This window comes from Megalobrama amblycephala, linkage group LG20 (genome assembly GCF_018812025.1).
Source record: "Megalobrama amblycephala isolate DHTTF-2021 linkage group LG20, ASM1881202v1, whole genome shotgun sequence".
NCBI classification, from domain to species: Eukaryota; Metazoa; Chordata; class Actinopteri; order Cypriniformes; family Xenocyprididae; genus Megalobrama; species Megalobrama amblycephala.
The window spans coordinates 29,113,532-29,140,457 of NC_063063.1; the positions used below are offsets into that span (position 1 = coordinate 29,113,532).

Consider the following 26,926-nt stretch of genomic DNA (forward strand, 5'->3'; position numbering starts at 1 on the left):
AAACAGATGTATGATGGTATCTAATAGGCTATTGAAAAGCTGGATTTTAAACACTAGTGACTGGTCCAAGTCCCCCTGGAAGAGAAACGGAATGGAATACTGCCATCTTGTGCTCACTTTGGCAAACAGCAGGCATTTCTTATACACACATACAACGATCAGGCATAACATTATGACCAACTTCCTAATATTGGGTTGGTCCCGCTTTTGCTGTCAAAACAGCCCTGACCCATCGAGGCATGGACTCCACTAGACCCCTAATGGTGTGCTGTGGTATCTGCACCAAGATGTTAGCAGCAGATCCTTTAAGTTCTGTAAGTTCCGAGGTGGGGCCTCCAAGGATCAGACTTTTGTTCAGCACATCCCACAGATACTCGATTGGATTGAGATCTGGGCAATTTGGAGGCCAAGTCAACACCTCAAACTCATTGTGCTCCTCAAACCATTCCTGAACCATTGTGTCAGGGCGCATTATCCTGTTGAAAGAGGCCACAGCCACCAGGGAATACCGTTTCCATGAAAGGGTGTACATGGTCTGCAACAATGCTTGGGCAGGTGGTACGTGTCAAAATAACTTCCACATGGATGGCAGGACCCAAGGTTTCCCAGCAGAACATTGCCCAAAGCATCACACTACCTCCCCCGGCTTGCCTTCTTCCCATAGTGCATCCTGGTGCCATGTGCTCCCCAGGTAAGAGACGCACAAGCACCCGGCCATCCACGTGATGTAAAAGAAAATGTGATTCATCAGACCAGGAGATCTTCTTCCATCGCTCCGTGGTCCAGTTCTGATGCTCACGTGTCCACTGTTGGCGCTTTCAGCGGTGGACAGGGGTCAGCATGGGCACCCTGACTGGTCTGCATAAGCAACAAACTGTGATGCACTGTGTATTCTGACACCTTTCTATCAGAACCAGCATTAACTTCTTGAGCAATTTTAACTACAGTAGCTTGTCTGTTGGATCGGACCACACGGGCCAGCATACACACACACATATACATACACACACATATTATATATATATATATATATATATATATATATATATATATATATATAAATAAGACCCTGAATTGATAGAAAATAGAAAACACAAACGCTTTAATCAAATTAGACTTTAATGAAAAATATGGATTGGGTTAAAAAGGGGAAAAAATGATTAAACCATTGAATACATTGAAATATTTTCTACAATAAAGGAAAACAAAATAAGAAAAGACAAATCCATGAGATAAAACAAAATGGAGACAATATATCTACAAAAATATCCTTCATTTCAAATGAAGCTGACATACATTTTTTAACATTTAACAACCAAATGAAATTAAACTGAAATGTTGAACCATGAACATAAAGAAAAAAAAATCTACACTTGAATTAACATGTATTTAATCATGAGTCTTCTTTCATTATTTAAATTTTTAGAAAAATAGTCTAAAAAATATTTATGCATTAGTTTCACTGACTACAGCAGTAATTCCTTCTTAAAAATCGAGACCAAGCAACACTGGAGAATGTACAGAGCAAAGATGTCAACACACTTCACTGCAGTTTACATTATTATTTCTGTCACTGGAGTGCATGTTCTTGGTATTGTAAACCTCATTGCTACAAAACAATAAAAAGTACTACTGTAGATAAAACAGTACTAGGTGAGGTGATTTGGAAAATGCATGAAAGGCACAAAGCATGTGGGAAAAACCCACACGGTGCGGATAAACTGCAGACTGCTTCTCTGCAGCACTTTTCCCTTCCCCGTTTATTCAGTCGATTCATTTTCTCCAGGAGTCATCTGTGATGCTGATCAATACCTCATGATGTGGTTTATATGGCCCTGCCAGAGACAGAGAGCAACATTGATGTGACACAGGTCAACTTCACTCAACACCCAATGCATTGTATGTATAATGTTCATTAACCCTACGCAAAATGATATTCATATATGCTGACTGTTCCTGTGTCGTAGTGGTTAGATCAGCTGCTAGGTACTCTGGCCTGCGGGAAAACCGTTCAAAATGTGCATTTCTTTCTCGTCATGAATAAATATTGATTTGCAGGAAGTAAAACATTTCCAAAGGCAATCATATTGCTTGTATCAACGCCGCCCGGTGAAAGTGCTGTAGGTAGACTGAGTGTGCACATGTTAAAATTCCACAAGAAATTGATGAATGTGTCATACTATGAAATGTGGCATATTATCCACACATTCTTTCCCTTGTCAAACCCTTAAATGACTTTAAAAAAAAAAAGAGGGAAATATTTGCAACCCACACAATATAAAATATTACTCACAGGTTCACCTGCCATACACCTGGGGCAATGCTGTCCTGCGCCACGTCCCGGGGCAGGTAATACCTGCTGACAAGCCCAAACACAATAGAGATTAAAATAGATATGCACCATTAAATGAACATAAGACTAATAAGACTAACAATATGTTTCTGTTAAGGATGCCGGTACAACAAAACAATATTACTTTTTATAGGGGACCTATAATGCCCCTTTTCACAAGATGTATTATAAGTCCACAGAATGTGTCTGTGAAGTTTCAGCTCAAAATACCCCACACATCATTTATTATAGCTTGTCAAATTTGCCCCTATTTGGGTGTGAGCAAAAACACACAGTTTTTGTGTGTGTCCCTTTAAATGCAAATGAGCTGCTGCTCCCAGCTCACTTCCCAAAAAGAGGGGGGAGCTTTAACAGTTTGCACTTCAGTTGCTCAACAACAACAAAGCTGGAGAATCTCACGCAGCCAAAATGACAATTGTCACTAACTCAGGGTTCCCACTCTTTCATGAACACCAGATTCAAGGACTTTTTAAAGTACTGTTTATTTTATATCAAGCACCTATCAAATTCACATCACATATGGAGTGTCATGAAAGACCTCTTACAATTCTTAACATTTTAATCCTCCTATTGCATTTGCATCCATTTTAATCCGGAACAGGTACAGAATCATTTGTACATTCATTTTGGAAATAAATTAAAACCGTTTGCAGCTTTCTTATACCTAATGTTAACAATTATTCCATACTAGTTTTGGTTTTCATTTTTTATGAATCATTACTTGAGTAAAAAACATTATAATATAGAGAGAATATTATAAAAATACATTTTGCAATTGTGTGAAAAAAAAAGTATTATATGGATCGTAATTGTGGCTTAAAGTCAGAATATATACAATATATTATAGATATAAGCTTGCAATTCTGAGAAAAGAAAGTCAGAATTGAGAGATATAAATGAGTACTTCTGAGAGAAAAAAATCAGAATTGCAATTTATATATCACAATTCTGACTTTATAAGACACAATTGTGGCTTTATAATCATGCAATTTTGACTTATTAAAGGGTTAGTTCACTCAAAAATGAAAATATTGTCATTTATTCACCTTCAAGTTGTTCCAAACCTGTTTTAATTTCATTGTTCTGCTGAGCACAAAGAAAGATATTTGGAAGAATGTCAATAACCAAAAAGATCTCGCCCCACATTGACTACCATAGTAATTATTTTTCCTACTATGGTAGTCAATGGGGGGCGATATCGGTTTGGTTCCAAAACAATATTCCAAAACAAATATACTAGGACTAAGAGGGGCATGTTATAATTTTCACAAAATTTATTTCAAATTTAATTCAAGCACTTCCAAGGACCAATATTTGTTTTCAAGTACTTTCCAGGCCTTGAATTCATGTGTCTGAAATCCAACTACTTTCAAGTACTTTTAAGGCGAGTGGGAACCCTGCTAACTGTGTTCAGCCTTACATTGTTCAAACCGGAGTCGACACTGATGGAGAGACTCAGGAAGAAGTTACAACTTTTAGAATGAAACTGGACATTTCTGAATGGTTAGTGGATAAATTTATGTAGTTGCTGTGGAGTTGATTCAACTTGACAAGCATGTGCCGTCATGTCAATCTTTGACATCCAATGACGGCATGGCAACAACACTCTACTACAATTCTTCCTCTTCTCTAAAGCAGCTAAACATGGCCTCACACTCTGTTGCATGGTTTCAGGGGCGAAAGAAAATATCTCCTTTGCATTGAACTTTGAGCGTCGTAACTTTGCAGATATTGTTTATGCTCAAACAGCAGCATCACACACTAACTAAAGTTGTGTGAAAAAAAGTGTGTAAAAAAGTGAAATCATAATCAACACACATTTAAATGTAAAATATCACTTTATGGTAGACTTTAGCTCTTGAGTTCAATAAAAAAAAAATAGAGGCAGTGCCATAAAACAGACCACCTGACAGACTGTGACCTTTAACCCCTGCATTCCACATGCTCCACAAACACAATTACATCAGATAAGAGCAATATACATGTTCGTCACAACACTGTGAACAACAAGAAGAAAATAGAGACAGGAAGAAGAAGAAAAGAAGAAAGTGTGTGAGAGAGAGAGAGAGCTCTAGTTGGAAACATTTGGATTTGGAACCAATCCGAAAGGAAATAAGTTATTTAAAATCAAACTGGATATTGCATGCATTTTGGATTGGGATAATGAGCTATATACGTTTCTGTAAATTCCTTGACAAACACAACAGGCATTTCACCCAATTGGGAACTATGTGTCGGAAAAGACTTAGTTGTTTTATGTGCATTTGGAATCCTACTGTATACAAAAAAAATCCCATTAGGATCCACCAGGGTCCAAATTACAGGAGAAATTCCAATAGGATCTTCGACTAGGCAGAGAACAGGCATGTGTGAGATCAAATACCATGCCAGGGACGCTGGCGCTGTGTCCATTTTGAGGGCTGTGATTTGGGGCATCCCACGTGTCCATTGGAGTGTCCACCACCACACCATACTCAACATGCCCACGGCCGCCCAGTCCACTACACGGCCTTTTCTGTGAAATTCAGAAAGATGCATTAAACTACTTTTAGTTCTTAATTATGTAATAAGATGGCAATGAGAGCAAAAGCAGCTGCCATGCCATGGTGCCCATGGTTTCTATAAATCATACAGCTATTTTCAGTGTTGATCAGCTGGGTGTTTATAGATATGCACTAATAATAACTCAACTCTTTTGGTAAAGGGCACCATTCTGTGCAAACAGCACAGAAGGTCAAACAAATGTTATCCAAATCAGACACACATATATTAATATTTAACGTGTTTAAAACATGAATTAGGAGTTAGTCATTGTTAACAAAATATAATTTAGTAAATAAGTACATTTACCGCCTGATTGTGCCACTGTTCAAACTCTCCACTACGTCTTCTCTTATTCTGCATGGAACTTATGCAATCCATTGATTATTTTACAATACTGAAGCTCGCAGAGCTTTAATTCAACACACTAGAATCCGCAAAGAACTCCCATAAGGATAAATATGCAAAATCAAAAACTCATTGCATCAACCTGCCAAAGCCGGGCGCTTTTATCCATCGCACATCGAGGCATCTGCAAAAGAATTATAAAATATATAATGAACAAAGCCAGTAATTCTAATCATGCCCGTCTCGAAAATCAAAACAATGCTGCAGTTTCCCAGCTCGAGTCTTCATACCCTGCTTTTATTCCGCATTATAGTTCCTGTGTCTTTCAAGATGAGTGACATGCAGTTGCGTCAACCAATCAATGAACAGTACGGGTAAAAGAAGGCGGGTCTACGTCAAATAGAGCATTATTATTCGACGAGAAAGCGTTGCGCGCGATTGAGTCGGCCAATGTAATTTAAAGGAATAGTTCACTTCAAAATAAAAAACTTTTATAATGTATTCCTACTCTTGTACTTTTCACACTTAAATTGGTTAACCTAAGGTTACTTTTAATCCTCATGATTATTTTGTTGCGTATTTCACACTGATCATACTCAGGATATCCTAATGTACATATGTGGATTAACATTCTCCTAAATCAAAAGTTAATTAATTAAAGTCAGTGGAGACTGTCGTTACAAAATGACATAAAAGTAGTTCATATATGATTCACGTGATATATTTTGGAGATTAAGATATCTTTGTTTGGTAATATGTATAATTGTGTGCGATTATTTTTAGTAATATTAAAAATATTCAAGTGAAAGATGCACTGATTCGGGTTATTATCAGGTTATTTCCACATACTGTAAATTTAACCTCTGAAAGAAAGTGTAAGAAAAGTGACTTAAAACTTAATATGTTACATATAACTCAAAAGTTTATATGTTTAACCAAAATATTATATTTAACTCAATATGTATCACATAACTGTGTGTGGATATGTGTTCGATGTTAGGGATATCGTATATTGTTTAATGATGTCTTGCGTCAGTACAGCGTCCTGATGGAGGGTTCGGTGATCGCTTAATAATGTCTGGCAGCATGGCGAACCTCACGGACGCGACATCATTAAAGCATTTTGAGGAATTATTGAAAAATAACAGCAAGTAAGTGTTTAAAATTGATCAAGTTTGTCTTTAAACATAATTCAATTCGCATTGCTCTTCATCTGATCTAACACATAAACGGGGATAAAACGTTTATAGAGGCCCTTTTCATCGAGCAGAATGAAATAACCGATGGCCTGTTCAGATAAACACAAGTAAATATAATGCAAATCTGTATTAATGTATTTTTATAATATCGATAGATTAGAATCATGGACTAATTGTTTTACTATTGCAATGTATTGTATCAGCTGTCCTTTAAAATTGACTATTTTGTTTTTGGGAGCATTTGATAAATTCATGCTGTTCAAGGATCCTAGTTACAGTCAAAGTCTAGTATTATTATTAGTAGTAGTAGTAGTTGTAGTAGGAATAATATTATTAGTCTCATAATCAGAACTCTAGGCTGACTTAGACCGGTTTAATTGTAATGAATCCTTCTGTAATCTGTACTTGGAAGTCAGTCAGTCAATGTCATTCCAAACTTGCATGCCAAAACTAATATTTAAATGAGTATTTGAAATATTTTCAGCGAATGCGTCTTATAATAAGGCCTGTGATTATTATTATTTTTTCAAGTAACTAGGCAACATCAACAATCATTCCCAGTTTGCTTCTACACTTTCATTTTGGTTCTTCATTAAATACTGGTATATCTTGTTCATCTGGTATTGCAGATGAACATTAATATGAACAGACAAATAATTAGTAAAATGATTCATTGTAACAATGATGCATCATGCAGCATTGTTTTACGATCTGGGCTGGTCTCAGGTTCAAACCTAAGTGCTCACACATGAACTATCACTTTTGTGTGAAGCACTTAAAGGGTTAGTTCACCCAAAAATGAAAATAATGTTATTAATTACTCACCCTCATGTCGTTCTACACCTGTAAGGCCTTCGTTCATCTTCAGAACACAAATTAAGATATTTTTGATGAAATCTGATGGCTCAGTGAGGCCTGCATTCACAGCAATGACATTTCCTCTTTCAAGATCCATAAAGGTACTAAAAACATATTCAAAAGTTCATGCGAGTTCAGTGGTTCTACTTTAATATTATAAAGCGACGAGAATATTTTTGTGCGCCAAAAAAACAAAATAACGACTTTTCAACAATATAGTGATGGGCCGAATTCCGAATCGAATCAGTGGATCGGAGCACCAAAGTCATGTGATTTCAGCAGTTTAGCCTTTTGATAGGAGATCCGAGTCACTGATTCGATTCGTAAAGCTCTGAAGCAGTGTTTTGAAATTGGTCCATCACTATATTATTGAAAAGTCGTTATTTAGTTTTTTTGGCACACAAAAATGTTCTCGTCGCTTTATAATATTAAAGTAGAACCACTGAACTCGCATGAACTGATTTAGATGTGTTTTTAGTACATTAATGGATCTAGAGAGAGGAAATGTCATTGCTGTGAATGCAGGCCTCACTGAGCCATCGGATTTAATCAAAAATATCTTAATTTGTGTTCCGAAGATGAATGAAGGTCTTACGGGTGTGGAATGACATGACGGTGAGTAATTAATGACGTTATTTTCATTTTTGTTTGAACTAACCCTTTAAAACCAAAAATGTCCCCTTTAATAAGCCACTTTAGAAAAAAAAACATCAGCTAAAAGACCAATAATAAGTTATTCTTGTAAGCATTCATGATTTCTGTGATTGGTCATTACTACTGGGGTGGTATTTTTTTATCTTCTTGTCTTTACTTCATGTCAAAACAATCAATTTTCTCCACATTACAGTATAGAATGCAACTAGTAATTCAGTTCTACATGGATTTGCTTCAGAAGTGTATTTCCCTGGGACAGTCCTCCCTAAATTTAGATTTCAAAGTCTGTGATCCAGGTTTCTTGAAAGCTCATTTTCGTTCCTGCCTTTCAGGTCCCTCACCGTTGTCCATTTCCACGCACCATGGGCTCCGCAGTGTTCGCAGATGAACGATGTGATGACAGAATTAGCCAAAGAGCACAAACACACCATGTTTGTGAAGGTAGGGGAACTATTGACTCTTACAGCAATGTAGTACAATAGCTGTGTCCCAATTCAGAGGCTGCGTCCTTCGAAGGACACAGGTTTCAAAGATATAAGACAGCAGATATAAGAAGTTTCCCAAACAGTCCAATAGCCTCACACCAATAGCTGCAAAAAATGTATGTGTCTGGCTGCTGAAAACAACAGAACCATGCTTTGAATATGCCATATTGTTTTCATGCATTTTGTTTCTCATTGCAAAAATGGCAAGTGATTATTTTTTAATGCTACTTGGCCAGTTTACAAAAAGGCAAATGATAGACCTCAAAATTGATGTCTGCTTTGAATGCAGTTATAATGGAACCAAAAATATGCTCATATAACAACATTTAAGGTCTGTTTTTTTAAATGGGTACAACAATGACATAGTACATGCATATTAGATAATAATTAGAAATAAAGTATTTCCATTGGGTCTTTAAATAGTTAGTTTACCCCAAAATGAAAATTATCCCATGATTTACTCATCCTCAAGCCATACTAGGTGTAAATGTATAATCTTCTTTCAGACAAACACAATCAGAGATATATTTAAAAATATTCTTGCTCTTTCAAGCTTTATAATGGTAGTGAAGGGAGAGGACCAAAAAAAAAAAAAAAAATCCACACTGCTCCAGGCGGTTAATAAAGGTCTTTTGAAGTGAAGCAATGCGTTTTTGTAAGAAAAATATCCATATTTAAAACTTTATAAATTCAAATAACTAGCTTCCGGCGGACGATCGTACGCATACTGCGCAAGTCAACTTGTGCCAAATGAGTAACCTCCTGACGCGATGTATGACGCAGGATGTAGGAGTATCGTAAGCTTAGATGCCTCTCGCGGTTCAAACAAATAGGGCTGTGCAACAAACTCAAACTCCTCTTCTCTTGTATTGAAATCCTCTAACATTTCTCTTTAAAATTTCTAATTTTAGACTTCTAATTTGTGACGGGAGTTTTGTTTTGCTCTATCCTCTGCGCTTCCGTGTTTGTCGTTGCGTCGGGTCAGAGGTTACTCTTCAGCCGCAAATCGTTGCGTACGGCCATCTGCCAGAAGCTAGTTGTTATAGTTAATAAAATTTTAAATAAGGATATTTTTCTTACAAAAACCCATCGCTTCAGTTCAGAAGGCATTTATTAATCCTCTGAAGCTGTATGGATTACTTTTATGAAGAATGGTTACACTTTTATTTGCTTCTAGGGTTGCAAAATTCCGGGAATTTTCAAAGCTGGAAACTTTCCATGGGAATTAACGTGAATATATGGGAATTAACGTGAATATATGGGAATTAATGGGAATAAACAGGGAATTTGCAAAATTGCAGGTTAGCCTATAACAGGGTAATTAAATGTAGTTGAAAAAACATCTTGCAGCATAATTTTGGTTAAAACAACCATATTTAATCCAATTTCAGTTGAATTTTTACCCTGACATTCACACAGCACACTACTTACTGCTGGGCTATTGAGGACACACCCCCTGCATGCACTGTGGATTGCCCCAGTCCATAACATGCACATTTGATCAAAAATACAGAAAAAAAAACAGTAATATTGTGAAATATATCTACAATTCAAAATAAGGGTTTTCTATTTTAATATACATTAAAATATAATTTATTTCTGTGATGCAAAGCTGAATTTTCAGCATCATTACTCCAGTCTTCAGTGTCACATGATCCTTCAGAAATCGTTATAATATGATGATTTGATACTCAATTATCAATGTGGGAAACAGTTGTGCTGCTTAATATTTTTTTTTCCTTTTTTTTTTTGAAAGAAATTAATACTTTTATTCAGCAAGGATGTGTGAAATTGATAAAAAAAAAAAAAAGTGATATTAAAGTGATATTGTTAGAAAAGATTTCTGTTTTGAATAAATGCTGTTCTTTTTAACTTTTTATGCATCAATGGATCCTAAAAAAAAAAAGTATTACTGGTTCCAAAAAAATATTAAGCGGCGCAACTGTTTCCAACATTGACAGTAACCGAGTATCAAATCAGCATATTAGAGTGATTTCTGAAGGATCATGTGACACTGAAAAAAATAACACATAACAACTGCTGCAATAAAAATATTAATTTTACATATTTACTAAATTAGAATTAATTGAATGCGAAAAAGAAATTTCATGTTATGACCAAACAAAATGTTTATATTTATGTTTGTATATGATACATTTTATATAAATATTATAAATTTATATAAATTTCCCAAAATTTCCAATTAATTCCCGTAAATTTCCATAAATTGTTGTTAAGTTTCCAAATTGGAATATTTCCAAAATTCCCCTGGTTAAGTTCCCGTGGAAAGTTTCCGGAAATTTACCAGAAACTTTCCGCCCCTTTGCAACCCTATTTGCTTCAAAATGTAGAAGAGCCAGGATATTTTAAAATATATCTCCAATTGTGTCTGAAAGAAGATGGTCATATACGCCTAGGAGGATGGCTTGAGGGTGAGTAAATCATGGGATAATTTACATTTTTGGGTGAACTAACCCATGATGAAATCAAAACTCATCATTCTTTTTTTTGTGTGTGCGTGTGGAGTATCACTGTTTATTACAAACGATTTATCCATGCACATCATTTTTATAGTTCATGCGAGCTCGTAATCTTTATTTAAAATGAGATAGTAGCAAACGATAATGATCCAACGATCCAGTCAATTCCTGATTTTCTGGTTATTTGGTATTTCATTCTTTTGTGAATTTAAAAACGTAAATTATTTATTTTATTTTTAATAATCTCACTTTAATGCAGTGAGAAAACTGTGTACACCGTTCATAGATTGATTTCCCTGAAAACTGTACAACACTGTGACAGTCAAAATGTTGCTCTTTTTGTTCGAGCATCTAAACCAGCCCACATACCAGTAATGGCTCAACCAATGGCAGAGTTTTGGGGTAGAACTCTGTTCTGACCAACTGCAGATGGCAGGGGGTGTTTGAGATACCTGTTTGAAAATGGCCATTATTCTTGCAAATTTTCCTGTGTGACTGTGCACACATCCAGCTGCTCTCCTCCCTCTGCTCCAGTTCCCAGCGGAGCGCATTGAAATGCCTCAGGCTCTGAATGACTTTACCTTCCTCATGGCCTTAGCTAAACCAGCAGAGAGAAATTGTACCTTCTGTCAAGGGTTAATACTGTCTTTCATCACAGAGTCAACAGAGCACAAGAGTTATTCAAGCAACAACTGCCCTTATAATCTATATAAATGAATTATGTTGAATTCCTTAGAACAAGCTTGGAATTTGATCATTTTTCTTTGCTTATAATTTTAGTTCTTTTAAGAAATGGATGTCTACAAAACTAATTTCAACCACAAGCTTTTAGATCATAATGTTTTGAAGATAATCAGATGCATAAGATCAACATAAACTGTCTAAATTTTGACTGCCAGTATCGGCTGTCATCACAGCTGAAGCAGTGGAGTTTAGTTGTAGTTTTAGTTCTCAATTCCATTTAAAATGTTTTTTTTTTCTTTGACTTAATTTTTTTTTTACAGCCAAATGACAGTTTCTGTGTGTGTGTGTGTTATGTTTGACATGTTTGTGATGTTTTATTAATGTGAATTATAAAGGGTCATTAGTACAGTAGTTTTCTCTCTCTCTCTTTTTAGCTGGAGGCAGAGGCAGTCCCGGAGGTTTCTGAGAAGTATGAGATCACTTCAGTTCCCACCTTCCTCTTCTTCAAGGTAAAACTCACACATTTGACACCAGCTGGGCTCAGATTGACCTAAAATTATATATAGATAAATAAAAAAAGGGCCTATTCAAAATTATCAATGTTATCAATGTTTTTTGTGGAAACCTTTGTATAGAAAGTTTAAAAAAAAACAGCATTTGTTTGCTTTTGTAAAGCTTTTGTAACATTATAAATGTCTTTACTGGCTCTTGTAATCATTTTAATGTATCTTTGCATTAAATTAACTTATTAATTGCTTAATAAGTCTGACTCACTATAAACTTTTGAACGGTAATTTATATATCTTTTCATTTTCTTGCTCAAATTTCCTTGCAGAATTTTAGAGGTTCAGTAGAAATTAAGCTCTGTCTACAGCATTTATGGCATCATTTTAATTATCACAAAAAAATAATTTGAATCTCTGAGGTTTTGTGAGCAGAAATGTGAATCAATCATACTTAGTCAATTAAACTTATTTGTTCATCTGAGTTTGTATTTATTTTTACTTTTTTACACAGAAATACACCAGGTTATCTTTGAAAACAACATATTCGTAAATATAAAAAAAAAAAAAAAATGTTGACTTGGATTTATCTATTTGAATTTGATCATGAATGTTAGGCTATGAAATTATTGGATATTATTATTTTTCCCCACCCACACAGAAAAGTTGTTTCAGAGTTGGAGAAAGTTGAAGCATTTAGATAAAAGATTTAAATTTGTTTTCTTTACAATAATCTGCACTGATGATGAACCGTACAGAATAAATTTAAGACCAGCTAAATTTATTAAGCAAGTAAATGGTGTCTGTTTTAATTTCAGATTTTCTTTCTTTTTTGTATAGCATGAAGTCCACTAATACACTGTGCTCTTTATGTTTCATAGAGCATGCTGATTCGTGCCAGATTTCATCTAGGTTTTTCTGTACACACAGCTTTTATTTATGTTAGGTGTGCTGTGATAGTTTTTGGTGTTTATTTAGCAGAGGGAGGCGAGGTTAGAAAAACGGAGCCTGTTGGGAAGGTTGAGTTTAACGATCAAGTAATGTGAGCTGCAAAATCTCCTCGTGTTAGAATCAAGCAACTGAGAAATAATCGGAGGTTAAACAAACACACGGCTTGGCAAGACTTTCCCTCTCTTGGCGTAACATGTCAAAGAACCAGGAGAGCCTGCGGCCTGTTTTCTCTCTCTCCTGCAAACAATCTAAACAAACTGGCAAGCATCCTAAAAAATTAATGCTGTTTTTTTTCCCTCCCTCTCAATCTATCACTACTCACTCTTGAGTGTTTTTTATTTATTTATTTATTTGTTTACCGTCAACCCTCAGGGCGGTGAGAAGATTGACAGGTTGGATGGTGCGCATGCCCCTGAGCTGACCAATAAGGTGCAGCGGCTGGGGTCCAGTGGGGGCGGGGCTGTCGGGGTGGGGGACGTCCCTAAAGAGGATCTCAACGAGAGATTGAAGAGGCTGATCAGCGCCGCACCCTGCATGCTCTTCATGAAGGGATCGCCCCAGGAGCCTCGCTGTGGTAAACACACCCGTATACACGCACTCGCATAAATTAACACGGGGTCAGTGGGTTAGTTTAGAGCAAACGTTGACGGTGGAGTGAACTGGATGGACTTTACATCTGTTTTGAGTGCAAAGGACACGTGTCTGGTTGTGCCACTATATCCCAGGTACCCCTTTTCCATCAAAAGGGTGCTGAGACTGGTGTCCAATCTGGCTTGTTTGGCCCAGAGTTTGCACTGATTAAAAATAGGGGTGTGCGTGAATATTCGATCTGTAATATTTTTTTTGAATTTTGCTATGTTGCTTTGCTGGCCATAAATGCAGTGAATCCATGATAAATCCTAAAGCACGGAAACTAAAGCTCAGTTATAATTAAATGCATTGGGTGGAGCTGTGGAGCGTGTAAACAAGTTGATTGTATTTGATCACAGAATGTCGTCATCTGCCTCTAGGCGCAGCAATGTTTGGAATTACTTAGTGATCTTACTAAATGAGCTTACATAATGGAATTACTTTTGATCAAAGGAATCTACATGTCATGTGCAGACATTGTGGGGTGAAACTGAGTTATCATAATATCACCACCACAATGAGAAATCACATAAAATCCAAACACCAAACCATCGTTATTGCCCGGCTGAATAAGGAAAGACAGCTGTCCATCATTGCATTCGCGACAGGTAAACGCAGCTGTACCCGAGCGAGCCGAGAAGATAACTTATATGATGGCAAAATGATCTCGAGACATATGCTTCATCGAAGGAGACTGGTTTAAAGGTGCCCTAGATTATGTTTTTAAAAGATGGAATATAAGTCTAAGGTGTCCCCTGAATGTGTCTGTGAAGTTTCAGCTCAAAATACCCCATAGATTTTTTTTTTTTATTCATTTTTTTAACTGCCTATTTTGGGGCATCATTATAAACGCGCCGATTTTATGCTGCGGCCCCTTTAAATCCCGTGCTCTCCGCCCACAGAGCTCGCGCTTGCCTTGAACAGTGCCTTAAAGTTTACACAGCTAATATAACCCTCAAAATGGATCTTTACAAAGTGTTCGTCATGCATGCGGCATGCATGCGTCGGATTATGTGAGTATTGTATACTGTTATATTGTTTACTTCTGATTTTGAATGAGTTTGAGGCTGTGCTCCGTGGCTAATGGCTAATGCTACACTGTTGGAGAGATTTATAAAGAATGAAGTTGTTTATGCATTATACAGACTGCAAGTGTTTAAAAATGAAAATAGCAACGGCTCTTGTCTCCGTGAATACAGTAATAACCGATGGTAACTTTAACCACATTTAACAGTACATTAGCAACATGCTAACGAAACATTTAGAAAGACAATTTACAAATATCACTAACAATATCATGTAAGCATGGATCATGTCAGTTATTATTCCTCCATCTGCCATTTTTCGCTATTGTTCTTGCTTGCTTACCTAGTCTGATGATTTGGTTGTGCACATCCAGACGTTAATACTGGCTGCCCTTGTCTAATGCCTTTTATAATGTTGGAAACGTGGGCTGGCATATGCAAATATTGCGGGCGTACACCCCGACTGTTACGTAACAGTCGGTGTTATGTTGAGATTCGCCTGTTCTTCGGAGGTCTTTTAAACAAATGAGATTTATATAAGAAGGAGGAAACAATGGAGTTTGAGACTCACTGTATGTCATTTCCATGTACTGAACTCTTGTTATTTAACTATGCCAAGATAAATTCAATTTTTCATTCGAGGGCACCTTTAAACACAGAAAACAGAAAGTGCTGTAAGAAACTTCGCTTACCACACCATTATCTTTGTGTCCCTGCAACATCTGTGTCAGTGGAGCGTTTTTTTTGTTCTGCAGCCGGACTTATTGAAACATTGTTTCAACCCAGTGTTGTTAAGTCCACAGTTTTTCGCGGAATTGGGCTACTTTAACAGCATTGCTGCAGATTGATTTTCATGTCCGCGGGTTGAAGCGATCCCAATAATGCGATATTTAGCCCCTGGAATGCGAGTTTTTACAATTTGAACCTCGCCAAAAACCGAGGACGGGATGCGGGGGGGACCACCTGCCGAAACACGATTGAGTAGCAGTTGGGCAGGTTTTGTTGCCTGGCAAGGCCAGACTGATATATCTTCTACAAGATATATCAGTCTTGTCAGTCCGCCCTCCGTCGCGATTCGAGTCAAATTCAAACCGTACCGTGCAATCAGATTTGTTTATTTCAGTGACGCAAACAGCGTCACTCTAGTGTGGCGAAAGTCCTTTCAATATCAACAAAGATTGCGCACGGGAGACCCGAGAGTTTGTTCTATTCAGCCGTGAATTCAGTTTTAAATGACCAAAAACACATTAATTATTTACTTTTCGCTGTTGACTCTCTTGTCGCTTTGCTAACGTCATATCCGCCCTTCTCTGATTGGTTTACTCCGCTTCCTGTTTGCTCGGATTTGCTCCGCCCTAGAAATCGAATTGATTCAATGGCTGACCAGACTCATCCGCTGGTACAGTGGTGAGGCTGGATTTTCCAGGCAACAGGTTTTGTTGTGAAAACCTGGCAACCCTGCAATAACCATATGCCGACTCGAGAGTGTGTATGTTCTGTATTAAAATTGGCACAATTTATTATTATTATTATTATTATTATTATTATTATTTTTATCATTCACTCTGCTTGAGCTTAAATGCATTTGTGCTTTGTTTTAATTTTTTGCTTTATGTTTTTGTTTATACACATTAATGTTTTCAACTAAAAGAGAACCTCATGATAAAATATAATATATACTTGTTGTTTAGGTGCCTAAACGACAGCGTGTTCAGAAATGGAGAAAACTTAATAATTAAAAAATAACGTCTTTCTTGTTAAACTTTATCGAATAATCGAATTTTCATTTTTTAGGAACCATCCCTAATTTAAAAACAGCCTGTTTAACCTTTTGATCTAAATATCTCCCATTACAATCAGTGAAGCTGGTGCGACACAGTGCAGCGTGCATTTAGTTAAAGTACACCATTCTATTTTTGTTTTTCTCTCGTTGCACAGCTACTTCCATGGTTTCTGGGTGTTTTGTGCTGTGTGTATGGCAGGGATTCCCAAACTTTTTTTTCTCAGGCAAACCCCTTTGACCTAAAATGTTTAGTTGAAGTCCCCCCCTGAGATTTTAAATGAATATTTCAGCAACACAGTTGCATGTTCACAGTTCTCTGATGTCAGTTATGGTCCCATGACCTGCAGTTAAACAAATAATATATTTCAATTACATTAATGCATTTTATCCAAAGCGACTTGCATTGCATTCAGGGTGCGCGTTTTATCAGTTCATGCATCCCCTGGGAATCGAACCCGTGACCTTGGCCTATGCTCTACTGTTTGAGCTACAGCAGATTTTAATTTTACATTTTCATGATTTAATTACTAGCTTTTCATCAACTAACAAACACTTTTTATAATCTGTTTTTTACAGTCTTCACAAGGGTGAACAACAACCACTTTTGTTAATCAACAATTGGCTGATAAGCAGTCGCTCTAAATAAAGAACATGTTCTGCTTTTGTACACCCAAGTTATACTCATTAAATCTTCACAGTGACAGCTTAATAACTTAATAGCATTTTAGTCTTTTAGTTTGTGTGTAACTTCAGGCTGTCGGTTTGATCTTGCTGATTTCTGTTTGATTTGCTGATTTTCTGGCTTGCTTTTTCCTTCCTACTAACACTTCCTCCTCATGTCAAAGATGTGTGGTTCAGCGTTGGAAAATATCCTCATATTAATTTCACCCATTCAAAACAAAATACTTTTGATAGTTCAAAGTGCATATTTCGTCATGGACTGAGGCGCAGTTTAGCGCTTGACGTTTTGGCTGTGTAAAGAGGAAGGTCTGGGGGAAGGCTGGCGTTTGCCATCCTGAGATCAAAATAAAAACGATATTGAACTCTAATCTCAAACGTGATGTTGGGCTTTCAACGGCTGCCAAGCTCCTCCAGCTCGGCTTTATTAATAGAAGATCCTCGGAGTTTACGCCGCTTCGTCTCTGAGCCCGAAACCTGTTGCTTGGCGCCATTGATGTTATTTGAAGCCACGCTAGGTGTCAGTGGGTCGGCCCGGCTCGGAGATATTATAATGCTGGAACTTATTGATGTTCTCATTCGCTTGGCTGATATCCAAATCAAGAAATAATGCACAGAGAGCGAGCCATGCCTGTCGGTGGCGTGCATTGGGTTCTAAACGTAAACGCGCTCTTTCGTTCCAATACGAGCGTCAAGCCAAATGATCAAGTGTTCGGCTAACGCTTAAACTTTAAAGCAGTTATGCATGTCAAATTAAAAGGTTAAGGGTCCGTATAGCAATTCAGATCTCTCAGCCTTTCTAGCTCTGAGTGGGCTGTCCTTCAAAAGAGGAACGAGGCTATAACATCGCCCCTCTCCTGGAGCAGAGTCGGCCTAAGCGAGCGGTCTTCATCCCCTGTAGGTGCAGGCATAGAGGGGTAAAGGACTCGGCAATCAATGCAGCATGTCTGGTGGAGTTTGCCCGGAGCCAGAGAAAGCAGCTGCCCGCCTGTTTGCCCGCTCTGATAGAGTCGAGCTAATATACCAGCAAATGCATAAGCACAAGTGAGACGCCTGAAGCTGTTTTATAATGAATTCCCTCATGAGCCACACAAGATGAAAATGGGTGTTTTACTGCAGGGGCTACACAGACTCTACACATCACCTTGCACATCTATCTCTCTATCTCTCTTTCTCTCCTGATCTTGTTTCTTTCTCTCGCTCACTCCTCCTCCCTGTGTGCTGTTTCTCTTGTGTCTTGTTCTCTTTGTCTCCTCCCATCTAATATTGTGCTCTCTCTCTCTCTCTCTCTCTCTCTCTCTTTTATCTTCTCTCATTTGTGGTTTGTAGTCATCTTAAATGAAGAGAACGTCTATTTAAAATTCAGAAATCATAAAATTGAATTCTGCGACTCTGTGTTCCAGCTTTCAGTCGTGTTGCTCAATATTGCATAGTATCTAAAAATTAGTAATTATGATTTCACTTAATTTAACCTACTTTGACTAATAATGTGCATTTTTTTTTTTTTACATTTTCAGTTAGTTCAGTTGGCAAGGAAACATTTCTCATTTTCATTTAGTTTAACTTGATGTGCTAAAATAATAAAAAAAATTAATAAAACTTTAGACTAATAAAAATGACACTAATAAATCTAAAACTTTAAAAAACTAATTAAAAACTAAAATAAAAATTAGTTAATTAAAAAACTAATTCAAAATATTAATGAAAACTAATAGTATCTAGATATTAAAATAACACTATCATATAAAATATTTGAGATTTTATGAATAAATATATTTACTTTAAAAAATGTTATTTAGTTTCTTCAAAACATTTAAAAAAGTGCAAACTTGTAAAATACACAAGCAAACACAGTGAACTTTTAATCAAAAGTTGTATGTACAAAAACCCCTTTTTTCTCTTTTTTTTTTTTACGATTTTTTTTTTTGAATGACCGCTTTTAAATAGGTTTATTTTAGTGCTGTCAAACGATTAATCACATCCAAAATTAAAGGTGCCCTAGAATCAAAAATTGAATTTACCTTGGCATAGTTAAATAACAAGAGTTCAGTACATGGAAATGACATACAGTGAGTCTCAAACACCATTGTTTCCTCCTTCTTGTGTAAATCTCATTTGTTTAAACGACCTCCGAAGAACAGGCGAATCTCAACATTACACAACAGTTACACAACAGTCGGGATCATTAATATGTACGCCCCCAAAATGTGCATATGCCAGTCCATGTTCAAGGCATTACACAAGGGCAGAACGTCTGGATCTGTGCACAGCTGAATCATCAGACTAGGTAAGCAAGCAAGGACAATAGCGAAAAATGGCAGATGGAGCAATAATAACTGACATGATCCGTGATAACATGATATTTTTAGTGATATTTGTAAATTGTCTTTCTAAATGTTTCGTTAGCATGTTGCTAATGTACTGTTAAATGTGGTTAAAGTTACCATCGTTTCTTACTGTATTCACGGAGACAAGACTGTCGTTATTTTCATTTTTAAACACTTGCAGTCTGTATAATTCATAAACACAACTTCATTCTTTATAAATCTCTCCAACAGTGTAGCATTAGCCATAAGCCACAGAGCACTATCAAACTCATATTAGCTGTGTGAACTTTGTAAATGCACTGTATTATAGTCGAGGGGGCAGGGAGCGCGAGATTTAAAGGGGCCGCAGCCTGAATTGGTGCATAGTTAATGATGCCCCAAAATAGGAAGTTAAAAAAATTAATTAAAAAAAATCTGAGGTATTTTGAGCTGAAACTTTCACAGACACATTCAGGGGACACCTTAGACTTATATTACATCTTGTAAAAACTGGTTCTAGGGCACCTTTAAATTTTGTGTTTACATAATGTGTGTGTACTGTGTTTAATTATGTATATATAAATACCCACATATACATGTATTTATTTAAGAAATAGTAATTTATAGTATATATAACTATTTTATATATATTTTTGTTAAATATATACATGTGTGTATTTATATATACATAATAAATATACACAGTACACACACATTATGTAAACACAAACTTTTATTTTGGATGTGATTAATCATTTGACAGCACTAGTTTATTTACTTCAAAGCATCTAAATAAGTGCAAGCTAGTAAAAATCATGCAAGCAAACTAAACAGAGTGAACTGCTGTCATAATATTTTATTGTGTCTTTATATAAATGTATTTATTTTTGGTATTGTTTGCAGGTTTTAGTCGTCAGATTGTTCAGATTTTGAAGGACCACAGTGTACAGTACAGCAGTTTTGACATCCTCTCGGACGAAGAGGTCAGACAGGGACTCAAGACCTACTCCAACTGGCCCACTTATCCGCAAGTCTACGTCAACGGAGAACTCATCGGGGGACTGGACATCCTAAAGGTGGGAGGAGTCACTGTCGTCAGCGGGATACAATGAGAAACTTTAACAATATTGATTACGTTCAATGAAAATCAGAGCATAGCAGTGTCTTTTAGATATTTTCGTGTTTTCCCCAACACCAGTTTTCTTCATCGCTCGATGTTGTGCGTTTCATCCCGTGTGTATTATGTTAAGTGTTGGCATTTCAGGACTTTTGACGGCATGTGTGTTCTCAGCTAGCTGTTATTAGCTCTACATTCCCAGCGAGCTCATACTGCTTAAAGCAAGCAGAGCGCCCTGCTGAGAGAGGAGGGCTAGATTACCCAGCATCCATCCTCTCTTCTCAAGAGTCCTAGAGGCCCTTCCTCATTAAGATAGTGAATTTACCTTTACAGAGAAGTAAAATATTCTCAGCAGGGAGCTGTTACTTATGAAAGGAGAGTGTGTATGTGTGTGTCGAGTTGAAAGGGACTTTGGATTCAGAGATATTATATATCCTCCACAGGAGCTGGTTGAGTCTGGTGAACTTGAGAATACTTTCCCCAAGACCGTCTCGCTGGAAAACAGGTAAAGACAGATACATGCACACTCAAACGCCTGCTTCTGTATGACTGGACTTGTTTAAACATTCTCTCTTCTGACAGGCTGAAATCTCTAATCAATAAATCACCCATCATGCTCTTCATGAAAGGCAATAAAGAGGTGGGTGAACTTAAATGCTCTTATTCTCTCTCACGTCTCTCTCCTGAAACACGGTTTAAAAGAGTGACGGGAAAGCAGAGGTTGTTAAAGGGATAGATCACCCAGAAATGAAAAGGTTTTATTTATTCAACCTCATGTCATTGCAAACCCATATGTTGTTATTTTATTATACAGAACGCTTTTCTGAAAGAAGTCTCTTCTGCTCACCGAGGCTACATTTATTTAATACAAAATACAGTAAAAATGGTAATATTGTGAAATATTATTACAAATTATAGAACTTTTTTCTATTTTAATACATTTAAAAATTTAATTTATTCCTGTGATCAAAGCTGAATGTTCAGCATCATTACTCCAGTGTCACATGATCCTTCAGAAATCACTCTAAAAACTGAAAACAGTTTTTGCTACTTGACATTTTTGTAACCAGGAAATTTTGATGAACTGAACATTTATGCAACATTTAGCAAATGTCATATTAAATATTTATTATTCTGTGTTATTTCAGTTTTATTTATATACTATTGATATACTTTTATTAATATTTTGATTAGCTTTTTAATTTTAGTTTAAATAATTTTTTTAGGTATTACTTTTATTTTTATTTTAGTTGTAGTTTTATTTTATTTAGTGATTGCAGTAGCCAAAGCAACATTTTTAGTTTGTTTTCCATCTGATATATATTTTATTTCAGCTTAATTTCAATTAACAAAACATGTTTTTAATAGGTTTAGGCAATGATAACATCACTGTTATCATTATCATTATTATTATTATTATTATTATTATTATTATTATAACTTAAAATAAATGTAAAAATAATAAACAATCTAAGTTAATAATATAATATTAATTTTATGGTATTTAGAACATTATAAAGTAATAATTTACATTCTGCAATTGTTTTGTGTTGTTGTAGTTCATTTAAATTATTTTATTAATAATAATAATAATAATATATATATATATATATATATATATATATATATATATATATATATATATATATATATATATATATATATATATATATATATATATATTTATTTTTTTTTTTAGATTTTTTAAATTTAAAAGTAAACAAAAAGATAAAATAATTATATAATATTATTTTAGAACATTATTAAAGTAATATTGCTGCAAGAACATTCTCCTAAATTACTTCCTTTGTGTTCCAATGATGTGAGTTTGAAATGACATAAAGGTGAGTAAATACTGACAGAAAGGTCTTTTTATTTTTTTTTATAACGTACAGTAAGAGAAGGCGTGCAGGGGTAAAGAGGAACTGGAAATCGATGTCAGGCGGCTCCGGCACTGATAGACCTACGTTCTTTCTTTAATGGAGGAGAAAGACCCCTCACCTCTCTCCTCATAACTGTATTGATCTTTAACACTCACACATGAAAGACATTCTTTGCAGTAGTTTAAAGTCTTTCCCCATGAGACCTCTCTTTCCTCTCGTCTGACTGGCTTCTCTCTCTGTCTCTCTTGTTCTATTAACTCCTCTTTCTCCCTTAGTTATTGAGACACACTTCAGAATAGCTTTTGTAGGTGGTTGTAGTTTTAAGTTTCTAAATGAAAGTTTGGTTCTGTGCTGGTTTGGGCCCAGAGGAGCCACTCGAGTCTTATGTACTCTGTTCTTTGAGCTTTTCCAGTAGTCTGAGTGTGTTTTGGTGGAGTTAAAAACTCGTTTCCTCTGATTGGCTTTCAAGCGCAGAGCTTCACTTCACTGCAGCCTTTCATGATATGAAAACTGTTCTAGTGTTTTTACCCTCTTAACTCGTGTCTTTGTGAATACTCAGACTGCCAAGTGTGGATTCAGCCGTCAGATACTTGAAATAATGAACAGCACAGGGTGAGAGACTTTTCACGATTCCAGAGTCTACACATACACTGTAACTTAACAAAGCTCTTTTTGGAGAATGTTCTTAACATTTATGAATTATTAAAAGCCTAAATGCATGTTATTAAAGTAACAGTTTTCTATTAACGTTTCAGAGTTGAATATGATACGTTTGACATATTGGAAGATGAAGAGGTGAGAGTTCCTTCACTTTGAATTTTATATTTCCATTTATGTTCTTGGTAAATGTTGTCTTGCCAAAGCAACTTCTTTCAAAACCTCCCTGTATACTGAGAACTGAATAACAATTAAACACTTATGTTTGGAATATGATTGTTTACTGTAGAAGTGTCCCTAAATAAATAGTTTGTTTGTTGGTGTTTTTAGGCAAAACATGTACTTTTGGTTGTCTTCACAGGTTAGACAAGGACTCAAGACGTACTCCAACTGGCCGACGTACCCACAGCTGTATGTTAAAGGGGATCTCATCGGAGGACTGGACATAGTCAAGGTGACCCCCCATAACAACGTTTAATATGAATGAAATAAATTCAGGATTAGGTACTAAAAATAGCATTGTATTTGTAAATAATTATAGATTCCAGTAATATAGTATTAGAGTGAAAGTTTTTTGTTGTTGTTGTTTTTTTTATCCCATTGTTTTTTAATATTTTTGAAAGGAGTCTCCATGTTACCAGAACAAAAATACAGTAAAACAGTAATATTATGAAATTATTACAATTTAAAATAATTGTTTACTGTTTGAATATTTTTATTAAATGTAATTTATTCCGGTGTTGGCAAAGTTGAATTTTCAGCATCATTACTCCAGTCCAGTGTCACATGATCCTTCAGAAATCATTCTAATGCGCTGATTTGCTGCTCAAGAAACATTGTTGTGCTGCATTATATATATATATATATATATATATATATATATATATATATATATATATATATATATATATATATATATATATATATATATATATATATATATATATATAATTTTTTTTTTTTTTTTTTTTTTTTTTTTTTTTTTTTTTAGAAACTGTGCTCATTTTTTCAGGATTCTTTGATGAATAGAAAGTTCAGAAGAACAGCATTTATGTGAAATAGAGAGCTGCAGGGATGATGTATTGTTGTCATCACCCTGGTTCCCTCAACAAAAATCCATAATTCGCTTTTGGATCATTGCAGAAAATAAGGTCTGTGACTAACAAAAGTATCATCATTGTGGTAATCTTGACAAATGAACACAACTTTTATGAATTTTGAGGCATAAATACAATCGTCAGAATCAAAAGGCTATAAACAAACCTTACCGCGGTCGCATGACTTCAAACGTCAACTAAGCAACTCCTACAACTCCTTTTTTTAAAAAAATATTTTCCTTGAAAGTTCAAGTTATAATAGTTTGCAAGAGCATGATTATAAACACAATGTGGCTGTGAAAGAGATTTAGTGAATAGATGTGTTTACCTGTTCGACTGACAGCGTTTAATGTCCCAAACAACTCTGTATATCCATTGTCACTTGCTAGAACCTGCCTTTTACAAGACAAGTAAATGCTTTAAAAAATCACAAGTAGGCATTACTGATGTATTTTAAATTGTAGAATAAAGTATGAAAATATCTTGAGCTTGTTTACCACAGACCTTATTTCAAGCATTTAACCAAAAACCCATCGACTTAAGGACGATGGACCTGGAAGTGCTAAAATGCTAACTCTCTCTGGGTTTTGGCCTACAAAAATAAGTCATCCCTGCACCACTTTATAGAAATCTGCTGTAGCATTATCAAAGAAAGATATACTGTATCCTGCAGTGGGTGTTTTTCTCCAGCAGGGGGCAGATAAACCTCTACAAAATGAGATCTACAGCCAATGCTGTCAGGACTGTCTCTAAACTTTTAAAATGGTGGTCAGTGCATTAGATTCATTATCCAACCGAGTGATATTTATTTTAAATAAATGTAACACAAAATATAGCATAAATACATTACATAAATTTGTTAAACTGTTCGAAATTAGTATTTGGTGACTTAAGTTTGAATATTTTGCCAAATAAACAAAACAATTTTGGATCATGACACCAGTAGAGAATCATTGCTAAAGGGGAAGGATAGTATGCAAAATGAGACTCGTTCTATTTTATTTTGACTGTATCATACTTCCGGATAAAAGGATGTAAAATGTGTTTATATCATTAAACAGGAGCTGAAAGACAATGGTGAGCTGGTGTCTGTGTTGAAAGGAGAAAACTGAACTATTCCAGCACTGAAGAACACGTGGATCACATCGCTGATATACCTGTAACCTGCACATCTAACCTCAGGACTTGGAGAACTCAGACTAGATTTTTCCATCCAAGTTTCATTTGGAAATGACTAATTTTCAAAAACAATATTTAAACTTTGCTGTAAATCAAATCCAATTGTGTTCTAATCTGTTTATGTTGCAATGACATATTTTAGACCTTGTTTACACCTGGTGTTTATATCCATCTCTGATTACAAGTGGTCAGTTGAGACAGATTAAAATGTACACCTGGTATTGACGTGTCTTTAATGTGTCTCCTGTGACAAAGTTTTGCCCAATCAAATGCTTTTTGAATGAGAATGTCCCTTCCCTTGCAACCAATTTCAATAAAAATGGCATTGGGCAAGATCCAAGTCCTAGACATATCTATGTATGGGCATTTTCTTTAAAATTGGCTAGTGATTTACTACTTTAACGTAATGATTATGTGTTACATAATATGTTTTAGTCCTTTGCTGTTTTCTGGGATGCCTCAGTATGCATTTGCATCAATACAAATCCTGTTTTTCTTTAATGTCTCAGTCATGATTTGGCATGTAAACCCATCCTGTGTGAATCTGTGCCCTCATTAAAGTGCTCAACTAACTGCTTTTAATTGCAGGTTGTTAGATTAGGCAATTTTTTGCTGCCTTTATCTGAATTTTTATCCTGGATATCCTACACCTGGTACATCTGGTTTTAAGCCGAGAGCCGATTGTTATCTCCACAATAACACACTTAAATATTCATTGATGCATGAACTGAAACACTGTTCATAGTCATGCATAATCACTGCAGGTACACACACATACACAGACTAATGCAGGTTTATCACACTGCCTCAAAGAGCGGGAATGCATTCCAGACAACACTGTTGTAAGCATACACTTTGTGATGGCTGTTATAAATATAATGTGCACTACTACAAAACCTTTAAATTGTAATAAGGCATTGGTAATGACAATAGTAGGTCTACAAAAATGTGTTTTATATTTGCATTTATTACTTACATTTTGGCTTATTTAAATTCTTGCTAGTCTGGTGGTTAAATCTTGATGGTTAAACTATAGCGGTATTACACATAGTAAGTAATTTCCCCCCGGTTTCATATAAGGCTTAAGCTAGTCCTAGTCTAAAATGCATGTTTGAGCTGTTTTAACTGAAGCAACTTGTACTGACATATCTTAAAATATGTCAGTGTCATTATTTTATCTCAAGATGCTCACCAGTAATGTGTTTTTTTGTTTGTTTTTTTTTTTTTTGTGAGCATTTATAAAAGCTACTTAAATGCCCTAATTGAACTAAGGCCTAATCCTGGTTTAGGCTAAACCCTGTGAAACCGGGCCTACAAGCGTTTAAAATGAAGTCAGACACTTCATAGTGCAGAATAAATTAATCATATGTGACATATGCCTGTGAATAGCATATCTATAATGGCACTGGTGAGTTTATTAAAAAAAAAAAAAAAAAAAAGCTCTTTATGTGTCTATTCTGAAAATGAAGGATATGAAAATATCTTAATGTGCATAGTTCAATGTATATAGGTCTA

The 26,926-nt window shown here is 35.7% G+C and overlaps 2 protein-coding genes across 6 annotated transcripts; one reads left to right on the forward strand and one right to left on the reverse strand.

Moving 5' to 3' along the window:
* Positions 1-1,101: 1,101 nt before the first annotated feature.
* On the reverse strand, positions 1,102-5,639 carry si:ch211-221j21.3 (uncharacterized protein C10orf143 homolog). Of its 5 annotated transcripts, none has more exons than XR_007181851.1 (5): positions 5,533-5,623; positions 5,204-5,426; positions 4,737-4,868; positions 2,294-2,359; positions 1,102-1,835 (listed from the first exon to the last, which is right to left on the reverse strand). XR_007181851.1 is itself a non-coding variant. In XM_048170260.1 (5 exons), the coding sequence occupies exons 1-5, from the start codon at positions 5,581-5,583 to the stop codon at positions 1,806-1,808; spliced, it is 318 nt and encodes a 105-aa protein (XP_048026217.1). In that variant the 5' UTR covers positions 5,584-5,639; the 3' UTR covers positions 1,102-1,805. The 5 variants fall into 5 exon arrangements, 4 of the variants coding, with proteins under 4 accessions (XP_048026217.1, XP_048026216.1, XP_048026219.1 ...); XM_048170260.1 differs by having other exon boundaries at positions 2,294-2,356; positions 5,385-5,426; positions 5,533-5,639; XM_048170259.1 differs by having other exon boundaries at positions 5,385-5,426; positions 5,533-5,624.
* A 598-nt stretch (positions 5,640-6,237) lies between these two features.
* On the forward strand, positions 6,238-25,763 carry glrx3 (glutaredoxin 3). The gene is made up of 11 exons (XM_048170258.1): positions 6,238-6,393; positions 8,286-8,394; positions 12,037-12,111; positions 13,429-13,630; positions 20,382-20,554; positions 21,039-21,100; positions 21,178-21,235; positions 23,038-23,090; positions 23,234-23,273; positions 23,497-23,589; positions 25,294-25,763. The coding sequence occupies exons 1-11, from the start codon at positions 6,317-6,319 to the stop codon at positions 25,342-25,344; spliced, it is 993 nt and encodes a 330-aa protein (XP_048026215.1). The 5' UTR covers positions 6,238-6,316; the 3' UTR covers positions 25,345-25,763.
* The last annotated feature ends 1,163 nt before the right edge of the window (positions 25,764-26,926 follow it).